The 27,912-nt window shown below is 60.6% G+C and overlaps 2 protein-coding genes across 9 annotated transcripts; both read left to right on the top strand.

The window, feature by feature from the left end:
* The first annotated feature begins 494 nt into the window (after positions 1-494).
* IRF8 (interferon regulatory factor 8) lies at positions 495-27,912 on the top strand. Of its 8 annotated transcripts, none has more exons than XM_062586207.1 (13): positions 495-727; positions 1,513-1,582; positions 3,486-3,519; positions 4,440-4,522; positions 6,466-6,515; positions 20,320-20,494; positions 21,494-21,677; positions 23,131-23,219; positions 23,758-23,869; positions 24,271-24,318; positions 25,132-25,518; positions 26,099-26,214; positions 26,734-27,912. In XM_062586207.1, exons 2-13 carry the CDS (start codon positions 1,562-1,564, stop codon positions 26,908-26,910), a joined length of 1,476 nt encoding a protein of 491 aa, XP_062442191.1. In that variant the 5' UTR covers positions 495-727; positions 1,513-1,561; the 3' UTR covers positions 26,911-27,912. The 8 variants fall into 8 exon arrangements, with proteins under 8 accessions (XP_062442191.1, XP_062442194.1, XP_062442193.1 ...); XM_062586209.1 differs by lacking the exon at positions 495-727 and adding an exon at positions 1,215-1,367; XM_062586210.1 differs by lacking the exon at positions 24,271-24,318.
* Positions 8,735-14,591, top strand: LOC134146058 (dual specificity protein phosphatase 22-A-like). Its single transcript, XM_062586217.1, has 3 exons — positions 8,735-8,858; positions 9,226-9,397; positions 13,477-14,591. The coding sequence occupies exons 1-3, from the start codon at positions 8,785-8,787 to the stop codon at positions 13,669-13,671; spliced, it is 441 nt and encodes a 146-aa protein (XP_062442201.1). The 5' UTR covers positions 8,735-8,784; the 3' UTR covers positions 13,672-14,591.

Raw genomic sequence — 27,912 nt, 5'->3', positions numbered from 1 at the left:
TTCAGTAAAGCAGCTTCTAGAAGAAGATGCTCAAAGGTGAGAAGATTCAGTGGGATTTAAGCGATGAGCTCCCCGTCCCGCTTCTGAAAGATCCTTTATGTGAAATGTTTGTCTCCGGAGTGCCGAGAAGGATGTTACGAAGATGAGTGCAGGGCAGTTGGCTTGGTTACGTTGGTGGTAAAACTGATAGCAGAACTGGGTTGTCTTTAACGTGGCAACAGCATGGTAACAAATGCGATTTGAAGTGCCTTTAATGTCATCCTGAGGCTGTGCCGTTGTTTTCCACGTAGGTATGCATCCAATGCCTGTGGAAAGCTGCTTAAAGTGTGAGGAATGCTTTCATTTATTGGATTTGGGAAGTGAAATGATGACAAGGAAATGTCTTTTGACCCGTCCTTCCGAGCTGGCTAGATTCCCTGGAATTTGCTGTAACCTAGATTTCACCTTGCTGCTGCAACACAGATACGTGATGACTGCAGGGTTTCCACCACCACGGAGGTTTATATTTGCTCATTCTTTGTACAGCTCTTGCCTCTGACGGGCTAATAACATTGATCTGGGAGGTGGCAGGCATATCTGTTTTGAAAATTGATATTTTGAAGCATGTGTGGGAATTACAGTGCTGCTTTAGAGCTGCTGCTGTCTCCCTTACTGGAGGGAGAGGGAGAGGGACTCCCCCGAAACGCTCCATTAGCTGCACATCGCTCTCGCCACACTGGTTTTCGAGGTAAGTGCTCTCTTCTGAACTCCGATCTCATTCCTCCCCTGAGTCTCCTCTTCAGGAGGATTTAGCGTGGCCGGGAGAGGAAGCCCGGTGCCTGCGGAGCCTGTACGAGCCCGCGGCATCGCTGGCTCAGAGGCGAGACGGGGCCCCGAAAGGAGCAGAGAGCAGGGAAGACGGGCTGCGCTGCACGGGGCCCCCGCGGGGCGAGAGCGATGCCCCAGCGGATCCCCCGGGAAAGCGGCGCGGGAAGGTGCCCGCTCGCTGCAGCGGAAATCTGTCCTGCCGCTCCAGAGCCCGCGGAGAAAACACGTGCGCGCTCTGCCCGGCGCGCTGCTCCCGTCCCGGCGCTTCGGGTCCCCTGGCGCTGAGCCCGGCAGGGCTGCGGGCTGCCCGGGGACCGCTGCGAGCACCTCCGGGGTGAGGCAGTGCTTCGTCCCTGGCGCCCCCCTCTTCATCCCTCCCCAAGAGCCTGAGCCTCCGCAAAAGCCCCGGCGAGCCAGGGAGTCCGGAAGAGAAACCCGAGCGCCTCGGCACAGCCCCCAGCTCCTTGTTTCGTCCCCTCCCGCCCCGCGGCGGCCGCGCTCCTCGGTCCCCCTTCGTCCAGCAGCGCCGCGGCAGAGCCCTGGGGAGCAGCGCGCCGCCGGTGAGTGCGCTGAGTTTGCCGGGGCTCTGCACGCTCCCCGCCCCGCGCGTGCTGCCCCCTTCCTCTGCTCTCGGCAGCGGGACGCGCTGTTGGAGGGGGACGGATCTCACAGGCCTGTTGGGGATTTTGGGGTGTTTATTTGCAGGTAAAACTTTGGATACTGCCGAGTCCTGACCGTGGGGAGAGGAAAAACCATGGGGAGTGGAATGAGCAAGGTACGTGCAGGACGGGGCCAGCCTGTCCTCCTCCGTGGCACCTTTTTGCCACTATCCAGGCAGACGCTCGTTCCCAGGCCGCAACAACACACCCCGGATGCAGCCGGTCGCATCTTCCTTTTCTCTTTTCCTTCTGAAACTCCGAGCATTTAAGAAAGAGATTTTTCTTCATGTGCATTTAAAAGCACGCGGCGATCCCTGGGTTTGTGCTGCGGGCGATGAGCTAAGTGCTAAAGTGTTTAAAAAGTGACAGCTGCCTTCAGGGGCTCGTCCCTCGGGCGGTGGAGCCCTGGCGCCAGCGTCCGCAGGGCTAACGCGGGCCCCTCGGAGCCTCCCGGGCTCTGATGCAAAGTTACCGGGACGCGTGCAGGGAAATCTCCTTCCCTCGCCACCCCCGAGACGCCTCCGTGCCCGGGGACACCTCGTGCGCACGGCTCGAGGGGCGTTTTACCGACGGTCGCTGCTCAGCTGAACTGCAGGGCTGGCGGTGGGGGGGGGATTGATTTCGGTTTGTATCCTTAAATAACCGCTCGGTACGTGCGTTAACCAGCTTAAAATTAGACTCTGAAACAACAACAGAGACACCGGATCAGGACAAGCTCTCCGGGTGGCTCTGCTGCGCTCCGGCCCCCGCGGCCGCCCCTGGAAGCGGCTCTGGCAGCCTCCGGGCCGCGGGTCCCGGCGCCGTGCCGCGCCGTCCGGCTGCGCCCGGGCGCGTCGCGGGGCCCCCGGCGTCCCCGGCCGGCTGGCCGCGGGGCCGGCCGCGGCGCAGGCGGCCGGGAGCCTGTGCCGGGCGCTCGGAGGGCGAGAGGCGCCCGTTACGTGCGGAGCGCCGCGCTCGCCGGGATAAATCAGAGCCGTCTCTGCTCTCTTCTTATTACACCCCTGGGTAACAAAAATTAATGAATTCTTCCGCAGCCGTCGGGCTCAGAGCGTGGCTCCCGGTACCCGCACCTGGGAGCTCGGTGATCCTGCAAGGAGCTGCACGCTCCTTCGGGTTTTCACCGTGGGCTTCCTTGCCGGTCGTGTTCTCCTTCGCCCCGCTCGGGGCTGTGAAATGCCCCCAGGGGCTGCTCCTTTTAGATCGCTGCACTCGCTGCAACGGCTTTACGCAGCCCGAAACAAATCGCCTGGACCAGGGCAAGGATGTCTGCTGCCGTGCAGCGTCCGTGCGTTCGAGCGGGCGACCCAGGGCGCGCAAAGGCAATTCGCAGAGGTGCCGAGGCCCCGTCTCTGCTGGGAAAACCTTTCTGCAGCCTCTTGAACTGGGTTTCTTCTGCAGGAAGGGTGTAAATGAATGCTGATGGGAAGGAGCTCTTCCTTTCCGTGCTTCTGGAAATGGCCCTAGCAGGTTATTACACTCCGTAAATACGCAAAATTGTCTCTTTTTTGTAGCCGACAGCAGAGAGCAGGAGACAGATTTTGCATGCTTGAAGGCGCTTACTGCAGCCTCCTGGCCAGAGAAGCGTTATAAATAGCTGGTGCTATTTATAAGAAATTTATAATGCCCGTTTATTCCTAGCTGGCGGAGGCAACCTTTGAACCTATTTGGAAGAGCCGGTTGCTATAGAAAGGCAAAGCAAAGCCGTGGGCTGGCCTCCGCTCGTGCCTCGGAGTCCGAGCCGCCCGTGGCGGCTGGGCCGGGCTCCTCGTGCTCCGGGGGCCGCGCGCCGGCAGGTCCCGGGCGGACCCGTTTCGGGAATCCAGCTCCCGGCGGGATCTTTCCGACAGCAGCACGTCCAAGGGGCTTTGCTTCCCCCCTACCCCGGGAGCTATTTGGGCCGTCCTGCTCCGGAGGAAGGAGAATCCCTGGGTCGGGTCCGCGGGAGCCCTCCCGCCCCGCCGTGCGAGGACGCGCGCTGCGCCCGGCGCCGTCTGAACTCTCCGCTTTGCCTCCCCGCAGGTGGTCACAGGCCTCTATCTCGGGAACATCAGTGGTAAGTGCGGCGCTCGGCTTCGCCTCCTCCGCGCCGGCTCGCTCCGTGCGATCCGCCGGCGGTGCCGGAGGGCCCCTCTTCTCCCTGGCCGGGGGTCTCGGCCCTTTTCAAGATCCTTCGTTCCTGGAAATCAGTGTCCTGAAACCTGCTGCCAGCACTAGGGAAGGGGGTGTTTCCGGGTCCCCTTTCCAGCGCTCCCCTCGCACCTTGCAGAAAATCCCATTTTGGGGGGAGGCTCCTTGTGGCTGTTCCCGCTTGGGGACCTTGGGGCCTTCTGGAGAACCGAAAGCCTGGAAAAGCCCCATCCCAGCAGCAAGTCCAGGGCAGCCTCGTGCAAAAAGGAGCAGCGCTGGCCCTGGGCAGGGGCTGGCCCTGGGACCGGCAGTCACCGAACGTGCCTGGGTGCGCAGGACCCGCTCTCCCGGCTGGAAACCTCCCTGGGTTTGCTGAGATGATGTTTACAGTGGAGCCAACGCTGGGCTTTCCTATCACATGCCCAGGCCTCCAGCCCAGGTTTCACCTATGCAATGAGCATGCAACCACCTTTTTCAAGTTGTGTTTTGCACCGTGTCCGATTTTGGTGGTGGTTTTAGGAGCTGCCTTGCCTGCTGACCGCCCAGGGGTGGTCATTGCTTTGAAGGAGCAATGCCCCGGGGCCGACAAATGAGTCCTGGGCAGAGCGAAATGACTGGACAGGAGCTGCAAACCATCCTGCTCCGGCAGGAGAAATGCTATTTTATTCGGATGCTCCTTGCCAGAGCTTGCCTTGATGCCTCCTCTACTCCACGCAGCCACCCCGCCCCAGGGCCAGGGGGCTGGCAGGGACCCCTCTCCCTCCTTGGGGGTGGCAGAGGCGTTTGCGGCAGGTGCGAGGGGAAACGATGGGTGGGGGGGGGTTCACGCGTTGCACCCGTTTGCAGACGCCGAGGACCGAGAAAACCTGCTGAGGAACGGCGTGACCCACATCCTCTCCGTGCACAACAACGCCAAGCCCGTACTGGAGGTGAGGATGCTGGGGATGGGGGGGGGGGAGAGCTGCGGGCCCCCCCCCCCCCGCGTGCTGGGAGCCGCCAGCGCCCCGGGGTGGCCGCGCAGGACCCCGACGGTGGGGACGGAGAGGCTGGTGCAGGCGGGGGAGGCGATGCCGGGCTTGCGCCGAGGGGGCTCCGCGCTGCCGCCCCTCGGCTGCTCCGTGCCGGCGGCGGGGGGGGGGGGTCCCGGGGCCGGGGAGGGGGGTCCCAGCGGCCGGGGGGGGGGTGCGGGGAGAGCAAAGGGCGGCGGCAGGCGCGTGGCGGTGCTGGCGGCGCGGGGGCCACGAGAGGGCATTGCGGGCCCGTGCAAAGCGGCGCAGGGCGCCGGGGGGGGGGGGGGGTGTCCGGCAGCGCCCGGGGGCGCCGGGGCCGGGGGGGGGCCGGGATTTCCCGTGTGCAGCCCGGTGCCCAGCGCGGGGGGGGGGGTCGCTGCGACGGGCGCAGTCCGGGGCGGCGGCTCGGTGCCCCCCTGCCCGAAAGGGGGGAAACTGAGGCACGAGGCTGCCCGAGTCACCCCGCCGTTTCCGGCCGAGCCCCGCTGCGCTGCGGGAGCCGAAGGGGCGCCGGGCCGGCCCCGCTCGCTCCTCCCGACGAGCCGCCGCTCCACGGAACCGCTGGAGCTTCTCCCCCGCGGAGGCGCCTCGGGTGACGTGGGAGGGGGGAGGAAGAGCACAGGAGGGAGCGTGCACAAAACCGGCGGCCCCGAAACGGCCGGCGGTGGGAGCGGGGCAGCAGCCGGCCTGGCCCGGCCCGGCTCGGCTCGCCCGGACGCGGGGCAGCGCCTGCCGGCTCCCGCCAGCACCCCGGGCTGAGCCGCGGCCCCGTCTTGCCTCCCCTTCCTCTCCCAAACCGGCGGTCCCCACCCCGCCGGAGCCCCTCACCCCCGCCGGAGCCCCTCACCCCCCGGTTTGCAGCCCCAGCTGGTCCAGACCACTGTTTGGCCCCGTTTCGGTCCCCGTCTCCCACGGCCTTGCTGAGCATCCTCGGCCGCGCCGGGCGGGCTGCTGGCTTCACCCGCGCCGCGGCGGAGAGCACAGGATGGGTGCGCTGCGGGACGGAGGGGGGACACACGGGAAAAGCCCCGCACAGTCTCCCTGCGAGCCCAGCCCGGGCCCTCCTGCAGCCCCCCGGCCCGAAGGGGTTTCCCTCGGCACAAGCATCGCTCTGAGCTTCCTTGGTTTCCCGGGTGCCATCCTCAGGGACCGGGCCGAGACCCGTCAACCTCGCTGCGCGTGTGCTCCCAGCGGCTCCCGCCCGGCTGCAGCCCGCGAGGGGAGCGAGGAGCGCGCGGTGCCGGAGCTCGCTCCGGGCGCTTTCCGGCGGCTCGGGGGGCGGAGGGGCCGGGGCCGCCCAGCAGGCAGCGATGCCCGGGAAGAGCTGGATGAAGATGGGGCAATCCTCGGTGCATGGGTGTTTGGCTATTTCAGCCCTTTCTGGCAGGATTTCCACCCCGTTTGGCTTGGAAGGGGGGGGGGGGAAACGGGTGAAAAGGCTCTAATTTTAGTTCGGAACAGGGAGGATGGAGGAAGTGAGGCTTTAAAGAAAGGAAAGTAACCTGACCTACGCCAACGCGCGGCAGGATGATTTATGGTGTATTAAGAGGACGGGGAGGAAATAACTCGTTGATGAGCGTGGCAGGGTAAATCCGTGTCCGCGCACGTCTTGCTGGCAGGGCTCGTGCCTCGCTCCAGGGCCGGAGGCGCCGGGAGCGTCCTCCCGGCTCGGGAACTGTCCCGGGCGCTGATCTGGGCCCTGGGAAAATCCTGCCTCGGGCCGTGGCTCGGTGATCGCAGGAGGGATTTTACCCCAAGCACGTGTTGTGCTAAGGCTGCTCTAGGGAGAAGGCGCAGAGAGAAACGGGAGATATGGCCTTGTGCCATGGTATCTGACTGCTACAACTCTCCCTTTTTTGCAGGGCATGACTTATCTCTGCATATCGGCCTCGGACTCGTCCAGTCAAAACCTGTAAGTGATTTGTGACCCTTTTGCCTCCCGGCGTGGCATTTTGCTAATTCTCTGATAATAAAAGTTCAAATTCTGCTGAGCCAAGGTTCAAACTTGTTCATGCCGCAAAAGCTTCGTATCGTTGCTGAGCTTCAGAAAAGGGGTGGTTCACTCTCAGGCGGCTGACGGTGTTCAAGGGTTTTAAAGTCTCTCTGTTTCTCTGCGTGTATGCAGCCAGTAAATCTAGCAAATCGAGTTTGCAACTGAATTTCAGAATGGTTTCTACCTGGAAGGGCTCAGAAAGGGTGCAATTTTCCCTGCCCTAGAGGGAAAAAAATACATAAATCTTCCCATTTTCCTTGGAAAGAGAAATAGAATAATTATTAAAATGGATTTTTATGGAAAACGGGAGGCGAGCGTGCGGGACAGCATCGGCGGTTCTGCAGAAACCAGCCTGGCAGAGGCTGCGGTTTCCCGCCGCTGCCTTGGCGGTCGCTGGCGCTTTCTGCGTGGGTTATTGCACGCGAAGCAGGGCCCGGGCCGGCTCCCGCTCCCTTGCGGGAGATGCAGCGAGTTGTGACGGGCTCAGCCTCCTCTCCCAGGACCTCACGTGCCGGAGTCGGTCCCCCGTGACCACAGCTAAACCCGTTGCGGAGCCGCTGGTTTCCCAGTGTCTTTTGGAGAAACTGGCCGTGTCCCTGGCATATAATTCTGCTTGCTCATGCTCCCGCTGAGCGGAAAGAGAAGCTTTACAAGAAAGCCCTGCCTCAGCAAGATCAGGGTTTTTTGGATGTTATTTTCTCTCCTCTCATCTCTCTGCGCTTGTGGCATGTCTACTGAAAAAAAAAAAAAAAGAAGAAAAAGCTCGGCTGCCGGAAGGAAGACTTATTCTATTTTTTGCTCGTCGGTTTATGCCTGGGATTTCACAATCCCAGTGAACTTGGCGTCCTGGAGATGCTTGTGCCTCGGGGCCCCGCAGGGCTGAGCATGCCGATCCCACGGGCCGAGGCCGGGAGCGCATGGGGACGCCTTCCCTCCTTCCCTCTCGCCGGCCCGGCCTTGGAAAACCCGGCGGAGCTGCGGAGATCCCACCCGGGATCTGGAAAGCTCGGACCTGCGCGGTCTGCGTAAGCAACCTGCCGCGGCCCCGGGGGCTCCTGCCGGCCTCTCGGCTCCGCAAGGATGAGCCGGACGAGGATAAATCCCCCAGGGCAAGCCGTAGGGGTCAGGAAAGCTGCTCTCCAGGCGGAGGTGGTGCCTGTGCCCCAGCGGCTGAGGACGAGCCGTCCCGTAGCCGCCCCGTAGCCCGGGAGGGGTCACGGACCGGCACCTCCTTTAGCGGCCGAGAGACTAAGCGTTTTGTGTGTGTGGCCGAGGCTTCGGCGAATCCCCTGTTTTTGTGCTTGTTGAGCTCTGGGCAGCTATTTTTGAACGTTGCCTTTGGCCGGTTTCTTAGAAGATGCCCAAACTCTGCCCTCCCAAGGAGGAGAAGAGCATCCCTCTCGATGGGGGGGGGGGCAGAAAGCGTGAGCGGGTCCCGCCGGGCCCGAGCTCCCGCGGGGGCTCTCGGCCAGGGACGAGCCGCGCGCCAGGGCAAGAGCTCCGCGGCGGCTCGGGTCCCGGCTTCCGAGAAATCAGGAAGGCGAGCGCACGCCCACCCTCATCACGCGCAGGCAGAGGAAGTCCGGGAGGCGAACGGCCCTCGCGGCTCCCGGCCTGGCAGCGCTGCCGGGACGCGGTCCGTGCCGCCCGGGAGCCGGCGGCGGGCTCCTTTCAGCCTCCCCCTTCCAGATCCATGTCCTCTTCCAAGCATGCAAGCATGTGTTTAGAGGAAAAATAACCCGGCTCCGCGTTGCATCTCCTGGTTTGGGTGGGATTCAGCTTCCTGCGTCAGGTGGGAACGGTGAGCGGGAGCAGAGCCCATCGCTCCCTGCTGCCTCCGGTTAAAGCTGCTGCCGTGCTGGGAGCTGCCGGGGACCGGCAGTACTTTGTGCTTCAGGGATGCAGCCGCAGGCTCTGCATCCCCGGCCCGGAGCTGCTCCCCGGGAGCTGGGAGGCGGAAGGAATCGCATCCCGTGGGTGCCGTGCCCCGGAGGCTGCCTCGCCCCCGGCTCGTGCCCGAGCTCGTTCTGCTGGTGGCATCGCCCCGCTCCGGGCTCGGCGCCTCGGGAAGCAGGAAATCCCGAGGCCGTGGTTTCCCTCCTCGGAGGCTGGGAAGTCCTGGGAAGGGTTTCCTTTCTTGGGGACGGCCTCTCGTCCCCGCCTCACCTGGCTGCTCTCTCCCTCCAGGATGCAGCATTTCAAGGAGTGCATCAAATTCATCCACGAGTGCCGGCTCTGTGGGGGCGGCTGCCTCGTTCACTGGTGAGCGCTCCCGCACCCGCTTCGTTACTCGGCTTCGTTAGCGACGGGCGTTGGCGTAGCTGGCGTTGGCGGGGAAGAGGCTCGCTCGTCGGGGGGCTGGCGGAGGGAGGAAGGGTCCCGGGCGCTCGCAGGAGCGGCGCGAGGGTCCCCGCGCCCTCCGTTTGCGGGATGGGAACGGGATTCCCGACGGAGCGCGAGCTGCGGAGAGGGAAAGGCGGAGGCGGCGGGGGCCGGGACGGAGGGTCCGCGCTGGGGCGGTGGGGGGAAGCCCGTCGCCCGAACGCACCGCGGAGGGACGTGCCGCGGCCGTGCTTCCCGGCGCCGGGGCTGCGCGTCCCGCTGACGCCGCTCCGCCGCGCCGCGCCAGCCTGGCGGGGGTTTCCCGCAGCACCACCGTCCTGGTCGCTTACCTGATGACGGTCACCGACCTCGGCTGGGAGACGTGCCTGGCCGCCACCAAGGCCGCGCGCTCCTACGTCAGCCCCAACTTCGGCTTCCAGCGGCAGCTGCGGGACTACGAGGCGACCTCGCTCGCGGAGGTGGGTGCTGGCGCGGCACGCGCGCGCCTCGCCGCGGGGACCCGCTGCCGAAGGACTCCGGAGCCAAAGCCCCTTTATAGCGTCTGCAGAGCGTGCAGGCAGGCACGGCTGCTTTGCATGCAGCTAGCTGCGGGGCCCAGATGTTCGCCCGAGCCGGCCTCTCCGCGCGCTATTTATTACCTGGAGGTTTTGCTTTTTGCATGTGCGCATGCATGCATGCAAAGAAAAAGTGCCTCGACGTTACGCGAGCGCACTGAACGAGGCTGTCTGAAAATCCTTATTTTCTCGAGGGTTCAGTTAGGATGCGGTGGGAAGGACACCTGAGCGTCAACCCCCCCGGGAGTTAGGGAAGGGGTGATGGAGTGATTCGATGGAGTGATTCCAGGGAATGCCCCAAGCTTCCCACGCGCAACGAGGTGCAGCTGGGGCGTCTGGGAGGCGAGGGCGGAATGGGAGGGGGAGGCAGGGTCCCTGTAAGCCTGCGATCCCGGACAGCGCTTGGATTTTCCTTGAAAGAAAATCCCTGCTTTTAGAAGCATCTGATGGAGGGAAGCGAGTGTTAACTAAGAAATTCTCCTCTCCCTTCCCCAAACGAAGCAGGGTGCCGGGTTTTAGGCGAGCAGCGATGGTGGCTGAGCGGGTATGTCCCGTGCCAGGGCAGGATGTCCCCGTGCTCGAGCCGCATCCCGGGAGCCGGAGCGATGGCATTGCTCGTGCGCTTTTGCCCCCGAGCGAGGCCGTTTGCAGCCCCGGCAGAGGAGAGGCGACGCGGAGCAGCCGGGCACGTGCCGGTGGGGCTGTGACTAGCGAGGGGGCGGCTGCTCCGAGCAGCGATTGATCGCTAAGCGGTAGGAAATAAGCTGTGAGCTTCCAGCTTGGTGTGTCTAGAGCATCTGCCAACCCCCTGGCTCCTCTCCGCATCCCTGCGGGCAAAGCCCAGCTCCCCGCCGGCCCGGCAGCCGCGCGTCTTCCTCTGCTGCGGTGGGGAGCGGGGCTGCGACGGCCCGTCGTCGCGTGCAAGCCGCCGCGGCGGCCCGGCGCTCTCCCCGGCCGCCCGGTCCGAGGGGATTTCTCGCCTCTTCTCCCGGCACGCGATCCGGTGCCGATGGTCAGCGCCTTTCCCCGCAGGAGCGCACGGGGCTCCCTCCCACGGCCGGGCGCTGGCCCGTGACCCTCCTGGCTGTCACCCCCGCCTTCCCCCAGCAAAAATGCTGGGTCCGAGGGATTGCAAAATACCCGCGGGGCCGGAGATTCCCCGCAGGGCTTCCCCCGGCGAGGAGCGCCGCGTCCTCCAAGGGCAACGGGCTTGGCCGTGCCCCCGTAGGCTCCTAAAGCGGAGTTTTTCCCCTCGGCTTCCCCCAAATCCGGGCTGGCCTCTGCAAATGTCACTTGCTCTTCCCTTTTCTTTAGGCTCCGCGTTTTCTTTGCCTTTTGGTTTCTTGCAGTGGCGCCGTGGATTTGGCGAGCGTTTCCCTGCAAGCGCCAGAGGCCGGAGGGCCGCGCGGGGCGGCCGCGCGCCTCCGGGCCGTGAGCGGCGGGCGCGGGTTCTGCGAGCGAAGCCTTTGAGCTGAAACGCGTTGCGTTCCCGGTGCTCCTCGTATCCGGGGGGGAAGCTGCAAACGCCCTCGTGGGCGGACTGCTCCTCGCGCGGTCCTCGGGGCGAAGGCTGGGCGTTTGCGAGGGGGAATGAAAGCGCTCCCGCGTTACTCAGCCGCAGCTGCATTTTAATAAGGGGAAGTGTCAGGATTTTTGTGCAGAAGATTTGCTCTGGACGAGCAGCAGCTGATCGCCGAGCCACGAGGGACCGGGTGTTGCTGCGCTCGGAGCGAGCCGGTGCCTTTTCCACCTCCGAGCTCCTCCTTGCAAGCGGAAGGAGCGAAAGGGGTGTCCGTGGCTTGGGACAGGTTAGGCAAACCGTGGTTTCGGGCTGGGCGCCGGGAGGTGGGATGCGCCGGAGCTGCCTCGCAGTCGGGTGCCGCCCGGAGCGCGCTCGCATCCCTGTCCCTGTCCCTGCGCAGGGCGCCAGGCTGCTCGTCCTCGCGCCGGGCTCGGGGCCGCGTCCGAAGCGCGCGGGAGACGGCACCTCCGGAGGATGCCGTGAGCCGGCCTCTGCGGCGTAGCAGCTCGTGCTGATGCTAAAGGAAAGGGGAGGTCAGATTTCCTAATTTAGCCTGGCTATCGTCCCGGAAGGCGGAAATACGGAAACGCCGTTCTGGAGAACGTCATCCGGCTCCGCGATCGCGGACGAGGTGCCGGGAGTTAGGAGCGGGGAGGATCCGCCCCGCGAGGAAGCGCGGCTCTGGCACGCCGCTGCGGCTTCGAGCCGGCGAACGGGGCTTCTCGGGGCGCCGGGGATAAAGAGGGGGAAGGAAGGGACCAACCACGGCGGAGGCATCCCAGAAGGAAGCACCGCAGGGCGGGTGCTTGCAGGGGGGGGACGTACCTGTCCCCCCGCCCACAGGTGCCCCACGGCGCTGGCACCGTGCCGGTGGCACCGGTGCTCCCGGCCCGCAGAGCAAGGAGCAGGGTTGGCGCTGCGGGAAGCACCGGCGGTGCGGAGCAGCCCGAAGCGACCTCCAGGCACTGGCCTGGAGGAACGAGATCCAGTCCAGCCGCCGGCGCATCCCACCTGGAAATCGCCTGGGATGTTGTTCCCAGCGGTTGTTTTTTAGCCCTCGGAGGATATCAGCCGCGGCTCGCTGGGCTCGGGTTGGCATCCAGCCCTGCCGGTGGCTCTTCCCGCGTCTGAGCGCGCGTCGGGCATGGTGAGTCCCCGGCCTGCCGAGCGAGGGGATTTGGGAAGCCCGGACATTCCCAGTGGAAATCCCCTCCGGCCCCGCTGACTTTCCCTGGCTGCAGGGAAGCAGGGGGCCTGGCGCGAGCGTTCGCCTCGGGCTTGCTCCCACCGCACCTCGGCGCTCCCGGCTCCGGCGGGACGCGGCAGCTGCCTGCCCCGCTCCTCGCAGCCCGCTTCCCCCGGCCACGGCCCCCCGAACCGCGGGGGCTTCGTGCCGGCCGCCCGGCGCCGTCCGGGAGCGGCGGGCGCAGCCGGGGGTGCGACGCTTGCTCCCTCTCCGGGGCAGCACCTCCAATCCTTGCACCCCGCGATTTTTGCATTGCCGATCCGTGCCCCGACCCTTTCTCACGAGAAGGCGCCCGGCACCGCCGGACGCGCCTCGGCCCCCTTCTCCCCGCCGGCCCCGGGCTTGCAGTTAGAGCCTGTTTCTCATCCCAGCAGCAGCGGGAAGCGTTTCTCCAAGCCGCCTTCCGCTTCCAAGCAACCTCCGGACTCCAGGCTGACGCCAGCTGGCCGCCGGCCGGCAGGACGCGGCGCTGCTCGAGCCGGGCTGCCCTTTGCCTCCGGCTGCAGGGCCGGGGCGGGTGCCAGCGGCTCCGCAAACGTATCCGCTGAACGCGCGAGAAGCGGCTCGGCTCGCTGCAGCGATCGCAGCCCCGGCGCCGCGCCGCCGCCGAGCGCGAGCGGGGGGCGAGCGCGGGGGAGCTTGCCGTGCAGTAACTCGGTCGCGAAAGGAGCAGCAGCAGCTTCTTGGCAGCGCGGGGTAAATAAAGCTGTCGGCCTGCCGCGGCCCTGCGCGCGAAGCCGGAGCTGCGCCAAGTCTCCCGGCGGGGCTGACGCGCGGCGCCCAGGCACCGGCTGCTCCCTCCTGCGCGCTCCGTGGCGCTGGGCTGCCTGCAACTTCCTTGCTTTGGGTGCAAAATTCATCGCTTTGGGTGCAAGAGCCTTCTCTGCCGGGGACGTGTCCCCTTCCCCTCCTGCCGCTTCCCGGCAGCACGTGCCGCTTTTCTCCCCCTGCGCCGCGCAGCAGCTCTGCCCGGGGACGCGGCTGGCACCTGCCCCGCACGGGACGTCACTTTGCAGCGTCTCCGCTAAGTTGGGGGCGCAGAAGGCCCCTTTGGGGAAACGTCGCCTCTCTCGGCACAAAATACATGTGCGGCAGCCGCCGCGCAGCAGGGTCCCGGCCCTTCGCCGTGCCGCGGCGGGCATCGCCCCGGGTTGACTCGCCGGCTCCCGCGCGCGCGCCGGGCGTTCCCAACCTCTTTCGGCCTTGTCTCGGCAGTACCGCGCCTGGATCCGGCGTGACTACGGCAGGAACCCGTTTGGCGACCAGGAGGAGCTGCAGCGCTTGCTCGCCCGGCAGGAGGAGCGGCAGAGGGAGCAGCCCGGGAGCCAGGAGCCCTCCTGGATCGACGCTCCGGCTCCCGCTTACCCGCGTCCCCACGGCGCCGGCGGAAGCAGCCGGATGAGCAGATGAGCACCCGGCTGCTCGCAGAGAGACCTTGTCCCCGGGGGCTGGGAAAACTCCGGGCACCCGTGGGTGCCGCCAGCCCCGGGAACCCCGCCGCTTCCAGCCGCCGGCTCCGGCTCGGAGCGTGCCCCTGGGCGAAGCGGCTGCTTGTCCTGTGCCTCAGTTTACCTGTCTGGAGGAGCTCTCGCGGGGCGGGGAGGCTCCGCGGGGCTGCGGTCGTGAAGGCGTTTTGGGGTCCTCGGGCGAAAGGCGCCAGAACTAAACGTCCGGGCGAGGGGCCCGCGGCGGCCCGCCAGCGCCTCCGGACTTTCCTGGTCCAGGCTGTCCTCGACAGATGCTTGCCCGGCGTTTTCTCAAATCCCCCGGGCGGGGGGAAATCCAGAGGCGCTGGAGAGTTGCCCGTTCCCCAGCGTCCTGCTCCTTAGGGCCGCACTGGCTTCGGTTTTCCCCTGCTGCCCCGTCCGAATGTCCCTGGTTGCAAAAGAAGCCGATTGCTCGGCCGTGCTCGGCCGGCCTGGAGGACGACTTCACGGCATCTCTCGGCAACAACCGCCTTTTTAGCGCTGAAAAACCCGGGCCGGGGCCCTTCTTTTTAGGTCAGGTCCCACGTCCCGTGCAGCACACAGCTCCTTCTCTGCACAGAAGAGACCGGCCCCGCATTAAGGCCCTTTCCAGGGTCCTTTCCCCCCCCAAGCAGACCCAGTCCTTTATTTGCTTTATTTTCTACCCATCATCTCTCTGTCCAGCAAAACAGGCCTTCGCCGCCTTTGCATCTGGAACATTGAAGTCTGACATGCTAGCTTCGTCTTTTGCTATAAATACCTTGCTCGGTTTCTCAAAATTTCTGTTCTGCAATCTGTTCTGAGAAAAAAATTGTGCTTAAAATATTTCTAGGAATTCCCTTAATTAAATTTTCTGGATACTGAGGTCTCCAAGTGTGACGATGCCATATATGACCTGAGAAATTTGTAGTAAAGCGGAGACTGATTAAAACCACGAGAACGGCTGTTCTTGATTTGCCGCGTTGCTGCTGGGAATGAAAGGAGCTGGACATGCCCGCTCCACCGCTGTGCCCTGTTTTCTATTTTCTTGATGAGACCCACGAGCAAAAGTATATGTCCCAATTAAAAAAAAAGCCTCAATTAAAAGATGCAGTATTTAGCCATATTGGAGAGGATTTGGGGAGAAATATTGCAGGGGCTTTTTGCTGTCTCCTCAAATAGAGAAAAAGGCCCCTTTCGCTGTGCGCTGTTAATGTGACAAAGCGCCGTAAATGCTGTCGCTCCGACGGACTGAAGGGAAGCTGAGCAAACCCTGCCGATATTGTATTTAATCCCTCCGTTATCATTTTAGGAAGCAGAAAAATGGAACTTGTGCACAGGAAAAAGAGAAGAAAGTTGGTTTCTGGTATTAATAGGAAGTCATCAGAGATGTGTGATAAGCAGAGATTAGGTTTGCGCTAGGTGCGATAACCTCCCCCGGTCGGGCTCGGTGCAAAGCGTTGCTGCTCCATTGCCTGCATCCGTCCGTCCGTCCGTCCGCGCCCCTCTCGCGCACGGCAAGTGCGGCCGCTCGCCTTTCCCGGGGGGGTCACTGGCCTCCGATGGTTCCCCAGGAACGACTGCAACGAGGCAACTGCCGCCCTGGGAGAAACCACCTGGACTTTCGGGAAGCGCAAGGGACGCGCGCGGCGGTGGCGGTGCCCCGCGGGCTGCCCGCCCCGTCGCGCTCTTGGGATGAAGTTGCTCCGGTGGCTTCTCTGGACCGCGTCTCTGGGAGCCGTGGAGGCCGTAGCACCTCTGGGCACTGCAAGGTGGGGCCTGAAGCAGTTAAAACAGTAGCGATTTCCACTCCTTACTTGCACGTTGCTGAGAGCTCTTCGCTTTGCTGCTTAGCTCCCCTGTGCTCCACGAGCAATACTGCAATACTGCAAGCCTGGTGCCTCCAGCACGTGGGAATTGCTCTCGTTAAGTGCAAATGGGCTTACCAGGATGTTGTTCTCACATGGGGAAATAGTTTGCAAGACATTCTTGGCCACGCTGCTTGCCCCGGAGGCTTGTCTCAGCGCTTCGCCTTGCCAGCGGCTGTCGGGAAGCCCTCGGCCACCCCGGGGCATCTCCCGCCCCTTCCAGCACTGCCTTTCCTGCCATGTGGCAGTGGGACCTGCGTTGTTGCACGGGGGGAGACGGCCCGAACATCCAAAAAAGCCCAAACTGGGTTTTGGGGCAGCTGATATTCCTGCCTCTCGGAGATCACCCTCCTGCTGGCGGGACCCACCTCGCCCAGGGCTCCTGCTCCTGACTGCCGCTGCACCGGGGGGCCGGGAGGGCAGCGGGCTGCGCGTCTAGGGAAAGCAATGCGGGTGCACGGTGGCTCCCGCGGCCCCCGTGTGCTCCTCCGCAGCCCGAGAGGGTCAAGCTGAGTGAGGCTCACGGACCGCAGCCCTTGGAGGATAGGGCGTTATTAAACTGCGCTGGCATGGTGAGAAAGTTCAGCCCTTTTGGCATACTTCGGTCGTGATACAAAGCAGCGCAGCCGCTTCAGCCCTGGCTCTGATTTCGCCTGTGTTTGTTATTTGTGCAGTTCTCTGAATTTCCTTGCAGTTGCTTCCAGGCTGTCTACAAAGTCATGCAACCAAAATGAAGCCAGAGGTGATGGGATCACCCCCCTGGGCTGCAGGCTTGCGTTTAGTCCTGCTTCTCTTTCCATCTCCTTGGGCTCCAGATGGGAGAAAGGGATCAACAGGCTTCGTTGTAGGAAGCCCCTTTAAAATACTCCAAACGTGTCGCAGCTTTTTTTAAAGAAACATTTTTTAACTCTAGTTTTCAACATGAGACAGAGCAGGGACCAGCCTCTGCTGTTGCCTCTCGTGCCGGTTGCTGCAGCCGGGATGTGCTGCACCGGTGGGTCCCCGGTGAAGGCAGCCCCCCGCGTCGCTTACCTCTGTTCCCTGTGAAAGCAGAAATAACTTTCCCACTTGGATCTGATTGCAGGGGATGCTTTTGATTCTTCCCCACATTCCACAGGGGAGATCTGATTAAGATCATCTGGGTGTTTATTACATCATTTTTTTTTGTTACAAATTACAGTAAAGGTTGTCTGCGTTAGATCATTGTTTTTATTATACCAGCTGTACAACTCCATGCATTTCCCATTTCTCTGTATTACCCGCATGGGAGTAATTATGGTTTTCTTCCAAGAAAAGCGTGTGTAATCTGGTAATCCGAGAAAAAAAAAAAGAAAAAGAAACCTAAAACCCAACCCGCTCTGAAGTCAAGCTGCAGATAGCTCTGCAAAGGCTCGGGCGAGGGGAATAACACTGCAAAGGGCCGCTCCGGCTGCAGATTGCTGTCCGGGTGCGCGGTAGGAGGCAGAAGCGAGGTCTCCTAAGGGGGCAGGCGCGGGGGCTGCGGCGCGGAGCGGTGCGGAGCGGTGCGGAGCGGCCGCGCCGTCGGGGCCGCCCCCGCGCGGGCGCCGCGGGCTGATTTCTCGGAAAGGCGCGCGCTGCAGAGAAAGCGCCGGGGGTCCGGCGCGCTCGCCATTGGCCGGGCGGCCGGGAGGGCGGCTCGCCATTGGCGGGGCGGGCGGAGGGGGCGGGGCGCACGCCGGCCCGCCCCCCGCGCCCCTATAAGGCGGCGGGCGGTGCGCGGCGCGGGGCGAGCGGAGAGCGGCGCCGGCGGCAGGTAGCGGGTGCGGGGGGTGCGCGGAGCGGGCGGCCCGGCACGGCACGGCACGGCACTGGGGAGGCACGGCACTGGGGAGGCACGAGGCGGGGTGCTAGGGGTGCGCAATAATGGGGATGCGGGGTGCTGGGGATGCGTGAGATTGGCGTGTGGGGCGTTAGGGGTGCACAAAATCGAGGTGCAGGGCACTGGGGGTGCATGAAAAGGGCGTGTGGGGCGTTAGGGGTGCACAAAATTGGGATGCAGAGCACTGGGGGTGCATGAAAGGGGTGTGTGGGGCATTAGGGATGCCCAAAATTGGGATGCAGAGCACTGGGGGTGCATGAAAGGGGTGTGTGGGGTGTTAAGGATGCCTGAAATTGGGATGTGGGGCATTGGGAATGTGTGAAATGTGGGCACAGGGCACAGGGGATGTGGGGGCTGGGGCCCTGGGCTGAGCCCAGGCTCGTTCCCGCAGGTCTGTGCGGAGCGGGGGGGCCTGCAGCTGCTCCAGTGGCCTGGGTGAAGTCACCACCAGGCCCGCTCGGAAGGACAGGATGTGACTGACCACGGGCTGGGGAGTTTCGGTCTGGTGTGAGGCGTGGGGCAGCAAAGGCAGCGGGGATGGGTGCAGAGTGCCACCCTGGTCTTGCTGTGCATTGCACAGAGGTGGGATGATACATGGTGGCCGAGGCCTCCTCCTCGTCTCTTCGGTGGCAGCGGGCTCCAGCGATGCCACCGGGCTCCCCCTTGCACGGGGGGCAAGCGAGCGGCGGCTGCAGCCTCGGGTGGGCTCCAGGGAAGGCAGCGGTCAGGCCTCGCCGTGTGCACATGCCGCCTCGTGTTGCAAACGCGGGTGCTGAAGAGCTTGCTGGAGGAGGGGGGACCGGAGCCCTGGCCTCTGCCAGCAGTGGGAAGAAGCCCAAAGGAAGGGTTTAGGAAATAGCCCTCTCAGTGGGACTGCTCTGATTCATCCTGTTTTCTAGAAAGCGTAACTCAGACCGTGGCGTTCGGTGCGGGGAGCCGGCGGCGAGCTGCACGTAGCTCCGGGGAGAGGCTCCCGTTTCGGGGCGCCCGGCTCGCGGAGGTGGTGCAGGGCTGTGCCCTCTGCATCGCTTCGGGATGCCGGGAGCCTTTAATGCGGCCATCTATCCCCAAAAAGTAATAGGGGGGAGAGAGTCTCCGAGCGCTTGGAGAAGGGGAAAACCAAGTAACTCAAGCCGCGAGCCGGGTGGGTGAGGAGCATTTGCCTCTGGCTTGACTCGGAGCGTTGTTGACCTACTTTCCTGCCGGTGACGCGTCCCTGGGCCGTCCCAGTGCTGGGAATGTCCTGACCTCTGCCCAGGGCCCGGGGCGGGTTGGTGGAGAGGCGCTCCTTGGCGTCCCGGGGCTGCTCCGCCAGCAGCGCTGCCGGGGCCGCGCGCTGCAAATAGCTTTTGCCTGATCTCTAAGACCCGGACGTGGTCAGTGCCACGAAGTCCCCGCCGGTCTCGCTGCCGTGGGGCACCTGGAAAGGGCTGGGCTGGGTGCTCGGCTTCCAGCTCGGCGACCTGGGTGCAGTTTTCTCCTAGGCTCTCTGTAGGCACCCAGCTGGGCTGGGTCGCCCGTGGCCTCCAGCGCAGTGCTGGGGCCCCAAGTCCTGTGAGCAAGAGGAAACTCTGCCGCTAAGTATAGCACTGGGCTGCGTGCACAGAAACGGGCCGACTCAGAAGTCCTTGCTGCTTTTGCTTTGAGTTGTGGCTTAATCCTGCGTTTATTTATTTATTTTTCTCCCCCCTGCTGAAGCAGAGGTCGCATGGGATGTGGGGAGATCTGATGCAGAAAACCTGCTCTTTGAGCCACTGCGAGAGACACTAAAGGGCAGAGCGTGCCGATAGCTTAGAGCACTCGGTCCCTGTGTGCTGGGGACCTAAGGGACCGTCTACCCCAGGACGGTGCAGGCAGTGTCACTCCTTTAGGTGACCCCACAACCAGGCTCTCTAATCTCCGGCTCCATAGCTCGTGCATGACATGTCATGCAGCCAAAAAAAGGAGTAAACAGAGCTCTTTTCTTTCCCCCCCGCCCCGTGATGAGAACACTTGGGCTTTGATCAAAGGAGCTGGGAGATGAATTTAAAGTAATTCTCAGGAAAGAAAAAAATCCTCCAAAAATTTGGCATGTTATTGTTGCCATGTCTACGCTGTCTCAAAGGTCTTCTCAGCAGCGCTTCTGCAGGGTCTGAGCGGGCTAATTGGGGCTCTCGTCGTCTCCCGTAGCTCTCCCTTCGGCGCTTGTCCAGCGGGAAGGGGGGGGGGGTTCACGCCCAAGATGCCGTGTGAAACGCTGGCAGGCTGCGGCACGGGGAATTCCAGCTGCCGTTCGTGGCGTGCCCGAATCCAGGGGAACGGATACGGCGAGCGTGGCGGTCCCGGGCTGGCCTGGCGGGGGCTTCGGGCAGGTGATGGCCCTGGGTGCTGCTGAGGGGTGATTAGAAGCCGCTCGTGGGGATACTGCCTTGATTTTCCTTTTCCCGTTAAAAAGGAGAAAAGTCCTAACGTATAAACCCGTGGGATGTGCAGACCAGCCTAAAGCTGCTTGCAGGCATTGCTATTTCCAGGTGCAAACATGACAAACAAAAGCAGAGTGTGGTCGCTTGTAGCAAAACTGCTTTGCTTCATTTATTTTTTCCTGGAAGTCTCATTGCAATCTGCAGGCTCTCGCAGGCTAATGCCCTGCTGCAGTCACAGGGCAACAAGCAGTCCCTGTTGGCTGAAAATACATACATCAAGGTAGCAAAACACATTTGAGTACCTCCGTACCCAAGTTCTTACTGGCAAAACACAGCAGTGTAGTAGCTCCTTTTCTCCCGATGCTGATGGATAAGCCGTCGTCTCCCCGTGGTGCCCTTCTCCACGCCGTGGCGGCAGTGTCGTTGGGGCGGGGGTGTCCCCACAGAGCGGGGTGCGATTGCTCGGGGTGGCTTAACGGACACCAGTGTTGTCTCGCTTCCAGGATGTGCGACAGGAACGGTGGGAGGCGGCTCCGGCAGTGGCTGATCGAGCAGATCGACAGCGAGCTCTACCCCGGCCTCATTTGGGAAAATGAGGAGAAAACCATGTTCCGCATCCCCTGGAAACACGCTGGGAAGCAGGACTATAACCAGGAGGTGGATGCGTCTATTTTCAAGGTGGGGCAGGATGGTTGGTCTCGTGTTCCTCGTGATTCCTGGGTGCCATGATGCTCTTTTTCATTGCCGGCGGACTTGCTCTGGCTGGTGAGGAGCATCCTCAGCGCCCGCAGATTTTGCGAGTTTGCTCCTCCCAGGAGATGCCTCGCCACCTCCTGTTATGTAGGAGTGAATCTCCAGAGGGCTTCTGTGGGGCTTGTTTGAATCTTCTCTGGCAAATGCCTGATTTGCATTCACTTTCAGCATGTTCTAGTTCTGGTCTGATGCGAGGAAGAGCTGAATATGCTCTTTTTGACCTAGTCTAACCTTCTCATGAGAGTTTTTTTGCTTAAAGCTTTTTTCTTTTTGGTAAATCCAGTCTTTAGGGGAAGGAAGTGTCAGCTTTCCCTGCAGGGGAGGGGAGGGGGAAATACTTCACTTTGCAAGAGGGTGAAGAGCTGGAAACCCTTTCTTGAACTAAAGGGGTGAGATCCTTCCACAGGAATTCCCTTGGCTTCCAGCCGCATCTCCGAATGTCTGCCCTGGCAGGTGGAGTTGTCTTTCGGGGCTAGTTCAGGGACGCTGAGCTATGATGGCAGCCAGGCTGTGCTGAATTCAGATATCTGTATATCCTTGCTCATTAGCTGGAAGCTGAGAATAGTTTTCTTCTGATTTTAATTTAGGTATTAATGGATCACTTGACCCATCACTGTTTCTGATGGGTTTCCTTGTATCCCAAGCTGCTTTCCCTCATCTGTCAGTGCAAGGATGAGGTCATGTGTTGTAGTCTTGGCTCTAGTTTAAGCTGTGGTATAAAAGGTGCTGGGCTGAATCTTAGCTCACTTAGGCTGGTGTAATTTAGTTGGCAGAGACTTGGGGCGTGTGACTTAATGTCTAAGCTTTCCATGGATATTAAATCCAAGCGCAAGGTGCCCTGCTCCCAAAGCAGGGAGGAATGTCCAAGCCAGTTAGCCCTCAGTAGGCAAATGTTCAGCCCTGGGCTTTGTGCTTTGCTCCTAGGCTTGGGCCGTCTTCAAAGGCAAGTTCAAGGAAGGCGACAAAGCGGAGCCGGCCACCTGGAAGACGCGGCTCCGCTGCGCCCTGAACAAGAGCCCCGACTTTGAGGAGGTGACGGACAGGTCCCAGCTGGACATCTCTGAGCCCTACAAGGTCTACCGGATCGTCCCGGAGGAGGAGCAGAAGTGTAAGTGTCCGGATGCGGGACCAGCCCTGTGCGCGGACATCGCAGCTAGGAGAGGTCACAGCTCTCCTGCGAATAACCGCAGGCGAGAGCAAGCGGCCTCGTGCCGCTGCTGCTGACCTACATTTGGGCACTGAGCTGTGCTTCCTGGGCTGGGTGCCGTGCTCGCACCCCCATGCTCCAGCGCTGGGGATGTGCCCGGCACTTCCAGGGAGGCGCGGGAGGGAGGATGCACTCCTTTTCCCTAAAGAGCTGCTCCTACCTGGAGCGTTGCGTGAGCTTCTGTCCTGTAAGGTTTTGGATGCTGCTTTTCAGCAAAGAGGGAGAAAAGACCTTGCTGAGAGGCAGAGGGTTTTGTTGTGGATCCTGGGATCCAGCTCTCATTACAACCTCAGAGTTGAACCTTTTCTCCTAGACAGATGGTCTCGAGCCTTTGGAAGGGCTTATACTGTGCCTCCTTCAGTCTACTTCCTCCCAAACGGGGGGAGAAAAAGATGTAGCAATGCCATCTGTGAGCCACAGACCTGGGAGCCAGGTAGAGGCCCCCGGGAGCTGCTGCTGTGGTGGCATTGCCATAGCATGGGGGCACAGCTGAAGCCCTTCCTCCAGTGAGGTCCTTTTGGGGCAGAAGCGGGGAACTGAGTCCCAATGCTTTGTCTTCCCCTTGCAGAGCCTCCAGACTGCCCTGTGAGGATGCAATCGAGGCAGTAAAATAAATGCAATAAATCCCTTCCCCTTGCCCAGCAGTGACAGCAGTGATTAGAGTAACAGCAGTTGAGCAGAGAGCGGTTGTTGCTGTGATGTCCGGTGTGGTGCAGGCTGCACTAAGTATATCTTTATTTGTGGTTAGATGTGTGTGTGTGCGCACTTTTTTTTCCTCTTAAAGTAAAACTTTTTGCAAAAAAAAAAAAAAAAAAAAAACCCTCATTGCCAGGAAATCTCCCTTTAGCATCTTGGTCCTCTTCGGTCGTGTTCACACGGGGGGCTCGGCGCTGGGCTCTGGCGCGGTATGCAAATGGCACGGCAGGTTCCTGCCGACAGCGCGCAGAGAAAGGAGAAGCAGCAGCATCTCCTGTCTCTGGGTGCTCAGAAAAAAAACCTCGGTGCCGTGGCCAGCTCTGTCCCAGGTCAATCTGATTGACTTTTCTGCTCGTTGTGGGCAGACTGGCACAGGCAAAGCCCCTCGCAGACGGGTTTCTGGGGGAGCTGAGCCCCGAAAGGCCCCGGCCGCTGGAGCGGGGGGCGGGCGGGGGGCTGCCGGCCCCTGCGAGCTGCGCCCGGGCGGTGTTCGGGGCGCCGGGTCGCTGCGGTTCTCGGTTTCATAACTTTCACGGGGTGAGCGTCCTCGGAAAGGCAGCGGCGCCGGCGGCGCGCTGGGCTGTTCCGCCTGGCTGGCCCCGCGCCGCGTCGCTGCCGGGCCCGGAGGCCGCTGCTGGATCCCTCTATCTGTTCCCAGGCAAAATCGGCGTTGGGAACGGGAGCAGCCTGACCGAAGTCGCGGACATGGACTGCAGCCCCTCCGCAATAGATGACCTGATTAAAGAGGTGAGTCGTCCCGACCGCCGGGGACCTTTCCGACCGGGCGAGGAGGGACAGCCAAGTTTCTCGGTTGAAACGTTGCCTTTCTAAAGTGAAACCTCCGACTCTTGCAATCGGAGCAGCCCGCGAGGCTCTTTCGCAGCTACAATGGCCGTATTCATTCACGTAACCGACCGCGGGGCCTCGGGGCCGTTACCCATGAATGGACCGTGCTTTCGATTTGCATTCGGGTCAGCAGGACGTGCACCGGGGAGACAGAGGGTGTTTTCATAGCTCTGTTCCCCTTCCTCATGGCATAGCGTGGGGCTGGTTCTGCTCAGCAGCTCTCGAGGGTGTTATCTGGGGACACAGCCTGGGGATTCCCAAAGTCCCTCTTTCTAACCAAAACCGTTCATCTGTGCCTTGATCTCTTGTCCTCCTTGCTTTGCCTTTGGGACCCCTTGTAGGGGGATGCTGGCCACTGAGTGACTATGGCAGATCAGTGACCGAAACCTGCTTTGACTTCGCCTCTGGCTGATCTAACGGGCTTCTCTCCCTGCTCCAGCCCCCCTGTGTAGACGAATACCTGGGTATCATCAAGAGAAGCCCCTCGCCCCCTCAGGAGACTTGCAGAAACCCCCCGATACCGGACTGGTGGGTGCAGCAACCCAGCCCTGGTAAGTAGGCGATAGTCTGTGCGGTGTTTAATGGGACCGAGCTTCCTGTCCTGGGGAGCAGCTACAAAGAAAAATGCAGCAGGACAGCCTCCCAGACAGCAGCTGTTTTTATGTTTCTTTCAGTTTATTAAGAATACTTGAAGTGTTAACTGTGAACACTGCAGTCCGTACAAGAGAGCTGGCAGCACAATGCTTATTGCATGAGATTAAATCCACCCTAATGTATTCGCTGGCATCCCCCAAGCAGGATTGGGGAACCCTGGTGAGCACAAGGCTCCCAGGGAGAGAGAAGCCTGGGGGGGTGGTGGTGCCGAGCAGGACTTGGTGCTCGGGCTCTGGGGAGGATGCCCCGTGCCAGAGCTGGGCACATAGGCACAGCTGTGGTTTCTCTCTGCCAACAGCTTTGCCCCTGATGAACGGATACTCTGGCTACGAGCAACAACATTCAGGTAAGGCAGCTCCCGTTGCCCTGCTTTCCCTGCTCCATGCTGTGGTCATCAAATGCCTTGGAGAGCTTGGTCCCCACCTTGTGCGTGCAGCTGCGGTGGCAGAAGGTGGCTCTGCCAGCTAAGCCCTGTGCCCAGGGTGGGGGACTTTGTCAGCTTTGGGGATGCTTGAGTGTTCACAAGGTCTGCAGGCTGAGCCAGGACACATCCCACCGCTGCTGGGGTGTCCTGCAGCCAGGGCACCCTTGCACGGGCTGATCCAGGATGCTGGCGTCAGTTGTGCCTTTGGCTTGGGCAGATTTGCCCACAACAGGGGAAGTGTGGAGTGAAAGCACTGGCGGAAGAAGATCTTGCTGAGTACCACCTGCAGCATGTGGGGATTGCTCTAATCCCTGTTGCTTTAACCACTGCACTGTCCTTCCTGCGGTTCAGCTCAATGGTGTTCAGCTCTTGTTGTAAGTGCGGTGTTTATGTACATAAAATGGTTGAGGCTGTAGCCACCTACCAAAGCTATATGTTAAAGGCAAAACCTGGGGAAGTGAGTATTACCTGGGCCAATATGGTCCCATGCTGAAAACTGACATCAGCCAGGAAAAGGGGGCTCAGTAATCAGAGCTCTCACTTGCTGATTATTCCTGCTATAAGGCTGAAAGCAAGTGGAGATGTGCTCTAGTAAGTAAAAGGTTTCCTCCAGTGAGTAAGACTTGTGCCCAGGAAATATTGTGCTCCTCATTGGATTCAGGCCCTGCAGCTGAAGCTCAGGAAGAGTGTGGCTGCTCCCCGTGATGGGCTATGTCTGCGTGCGTCTCCTCACAGGTTACTCCCAGATGGTGATCAGCTTCTATTATGGAGGGAGGTTGGTTGGCCACATCACCACCTCTTACCCTGAAGGCTGCCGGATCTCGCTCAGCCAGCCCTCCAGCCATGGCGAGAAGCTCTATGCCCCGGATGCCCTGGAGCATGTAAGGTTCCCGTCTGCCGAAGCGATCCAGAATGACCGCCAGAAGCAGATCACCAAGAAGCTCTTTGGGCACCTGGAACGAGGCGTCCTGCTGCACAGCAACAAGCAAGGCATCTTCATCAAGAGGCTGTGCCAAGGCAGGGTCTTCTGGAGTGGGAACACCATGGTGTACAAGGACAGGCCCAACAAGCTGGACCGGGATGAAGTGGTGAAGATATTTGACACCAACCTGTTCTTCCGAGGTTTGTAGGAGCGTTTTCCCTCCTTGTTTCTCTTCGTTGACTCTAGGTTTTTTAACTGCCTTTGTCTGCTGATCCTGCTAGTGTTGGCAGGGAGGCGAAGCTCAGCTGAGCTGGGAAGGTGCTGATGATGGCTCTTCCATGGCTGAGTGACAACCCCAGTGACTCTGCTGTACTTCCTAATGCTGAAGTCCACAAGCCCAGGCATGTGGGGCCGAAGCATCTGGCCCAAAGCATCCAGTGTTCAGTCTTAATCCTTGCTTGGCTAAATACCCTTAGGGAAGTAAATCCTTTGCCTGCCCCAGGTGAGTCCTTTGCCTTGGACCACTTTGAAGTTATCAGCATCCATCACTGCTATGTTACCCAGGGGCTCTGGTACTCCCTGGACTAGTAGTTGTTTTCTATTGGGGAGGAATAATCTGGTGTGTGAAGTGTCACTTAACAAATTCCTCCCACCCAAAAAACCAAGATCTTGAGCAAGCTGACAGGTTTCTTTTGTGGCAGGGTGTGTTTGGTCCCTAAGGGGTGTGTAGCAGATCACAGCTGTGCCAGGTGACTTCCAGCTGTGCTCCTCTCCTTGCAGAGCTGCAGCAGTATTACAACAACCAAGGCCGCTTCCCGGAGAGCAGAGTCATCCTGTGCTTCGGCGAGGAGTTCCCGGACACGGTGCCGCTGCGGTGCAAACTCATCCTCGTTCAGGTGCGGCCTCACCGTGAGAGGATTGCCTTTGGGAGCTCTGCTCCCAGCCCCCAGCTCTCAATTTTTCCCTTTTTTGAGCTCTATCACTCTCTGCGCAGCTTCAACCCCTGGGGCCACTGGCCATTTGGGTGCCTAAATTGGTGGAGTGGTGAGTGGGGCATGAATGTTGGCTTACACAGAGCCTCCAGAGAGGTGCTTGGGCAGCTCCTTCTCAGAGACCCCTTGGACCATCTGGTTAGATCACACTAGCAAACAAAGCCCCCATGCGGCTCGCAATTTAAAAAGCTTTTTTAAATTGCTAGGAAGTGTGTTTGTTCCCCCTTTGCCCTGCTCTCACTCCTCCCTGCCTGACTCCCATGTGCTTATCGCTTCTCGCCTTGGTCCGCTCTGCTGCATCTCTCCCACCTCTTGCGCTCTGCTGGCTGGCTCGGTGGAGCGTGGACGGAGGTGACGGGAGGTGCCTCAAGCTGCTGCTCTTGGTTCAGTGTCTTCATGCCTTTTTAAACCCTTTTGCTGCAGGTGGAGCAGCTGTGTGTCAGGCAGGTGGTGGAGGAGGCCGGCAAGACCTGCAGCAGCAGCCCCATGCTCCCCATCGCAGATGAGACACAGCACGACCAAGTGTATAGGATCTTCCAGGATATCTGTGGGACACACCAGCGGCCGCTCTACCGGGAAAATCAGCAGATCGCCGTCTGAGCCGCTGCCTTCTCGACAATATAGCTGTTCGGGTTAATCTAGATCCAATTTGGTTCCATTAGTGCCTAAACTGTCCTTTTGGAAAGTGTCCTCTGGTTCTTAATTTTCTTTGCTGTTTCCAGTCTAAAGTCTGTATAAACACAGCAGTAAAAATTGCTATTTGTGAGTTAGTTGGATCCCAAATGTCAGGTGTGGAGATACTTTACTGATAACGATGCTTTTTGTACCAAATGAGATAGTTCTTGTATTGCTTCCTCTAGCTGATGGCAAGGGGAGGAGAGCGTTGAGCTGTGTGGGACAATCCAAGCTAGCGGCACTTTGTGCTGCCTCTGTTGAGTGCAAGTCGGGCAGAACCGAAAATCAACAGCTATAATGACCTGCCCCAGTCTGCAACTTGGACCTGGCTGAGAATATCCCTTCGGAAGGAGGTGACTCCTGGAAAAGCTTTAAAATGCTCAAATGTAGTAAATTCTTCCTAGAAATCAGTTCTTCCCAAAGGTTTGTGATACTGTGGATAGAGAATAAGGTATACCTTCCAAGGAAAACTTCCTCCAAGAAATTCCTGTTTGTTGTTTTTGCTATGAGTTTATATTTTTATCTGTAATATGGATGTACTTTGAAATTTGGAAACCAGTGCAGAGAGATTATATATGTAAATGTTGGATATAGAGACCTAAGAGTTTTAATTCCTCTAACCAGAGACAGAGTTTATATGTTTTATTTTGAAGATCTCAGCATAGTGTTAATAGGTTGGCTTCACCCTCAGAAATGCACGTGTTGGTGTCTCCCAAGCGTGACCAGGCAGCAGCGTCCATGTGTAAATCCTCATTAACATGCTTTCTGTGCGTGTGGCTAGGATGTGGGGCTTGTGCCTTGCAGCTGACAACAAACCAGGACTCTGCATGTGTTGCTAAGGCTGCCTATTTATTTTATACCTGAGTTTTAATAAATGGTTTTTGTAATTTTTTTTATCTTGCTGCCATTAAAGTGCTATATTTTGTA

This window comes from Rhea pennata, chromosome 13, assembly GCF_028389875.1.
Source record: "Rhea pennata isolate bPtePen1 chromosome 13, bPtePen1.pri, whole genome shotgun sequence".
NCBI classification, from domain to species: Eukaryota; Metazoa; Chordata; class Aves; order Rheiformes; family Rheidae; genus Rhea; species Rhea pennata.
This window is presented reverse-complemented; position numbering and strand designations above follow the sequence as displayed.

What these genes read in the sequence shown, in the direction of transcription:
- IRF8 (XM_062586207.1), top strand. Translation starts at nt 1,562, where the DNA reads ATGGGGAGTGGAATGAGCAAG. An exon ending in ACGCCAAGCCCGTACTGGAG is followed by an intron (nt 4,523 to 6,465) that starts GTGAGGATGCTG and finishes CCTTTTTTGCAG; the next exon opens with GGCATGACTTATCTCTGCAT. An exon ending in TGGATGCGTCTATTTTCAAG is followed by an intron (nt 20,495 to 21,493) that starts GTGGGGCAGGAT and finishes CTTTGCTCCTAG; the next exon opens with GCTTGGGCCGTCTTCAAAGG.
- LOC134146058 (XM_062586217.1), top strand. Translation starts at nt 8,785, where the DNA reads ATGCAGCATTTCAAGGAGTGCATCAAATTCATCCACGAGTGCCGGCTC. An exon ending in GGCGGCTGCCTCGTTCACTG is followed by an intron (nt 8,859 to 9,225) that starts GTGAGCGCTCCC and finishes GCGCCGCGCCAG; the next exon opens with CCTGGCGGGGGTTTCCCGCA. An exon ending in AGGCGACCTCGCTCGCGGAG is followed by an intron (nt 9,398 to 13,476) that starts GTGGGTGCTGGC and finishes TTGTCTCGGCAG; the next exon opens with TACCGCGCCTGGATCCGGCG.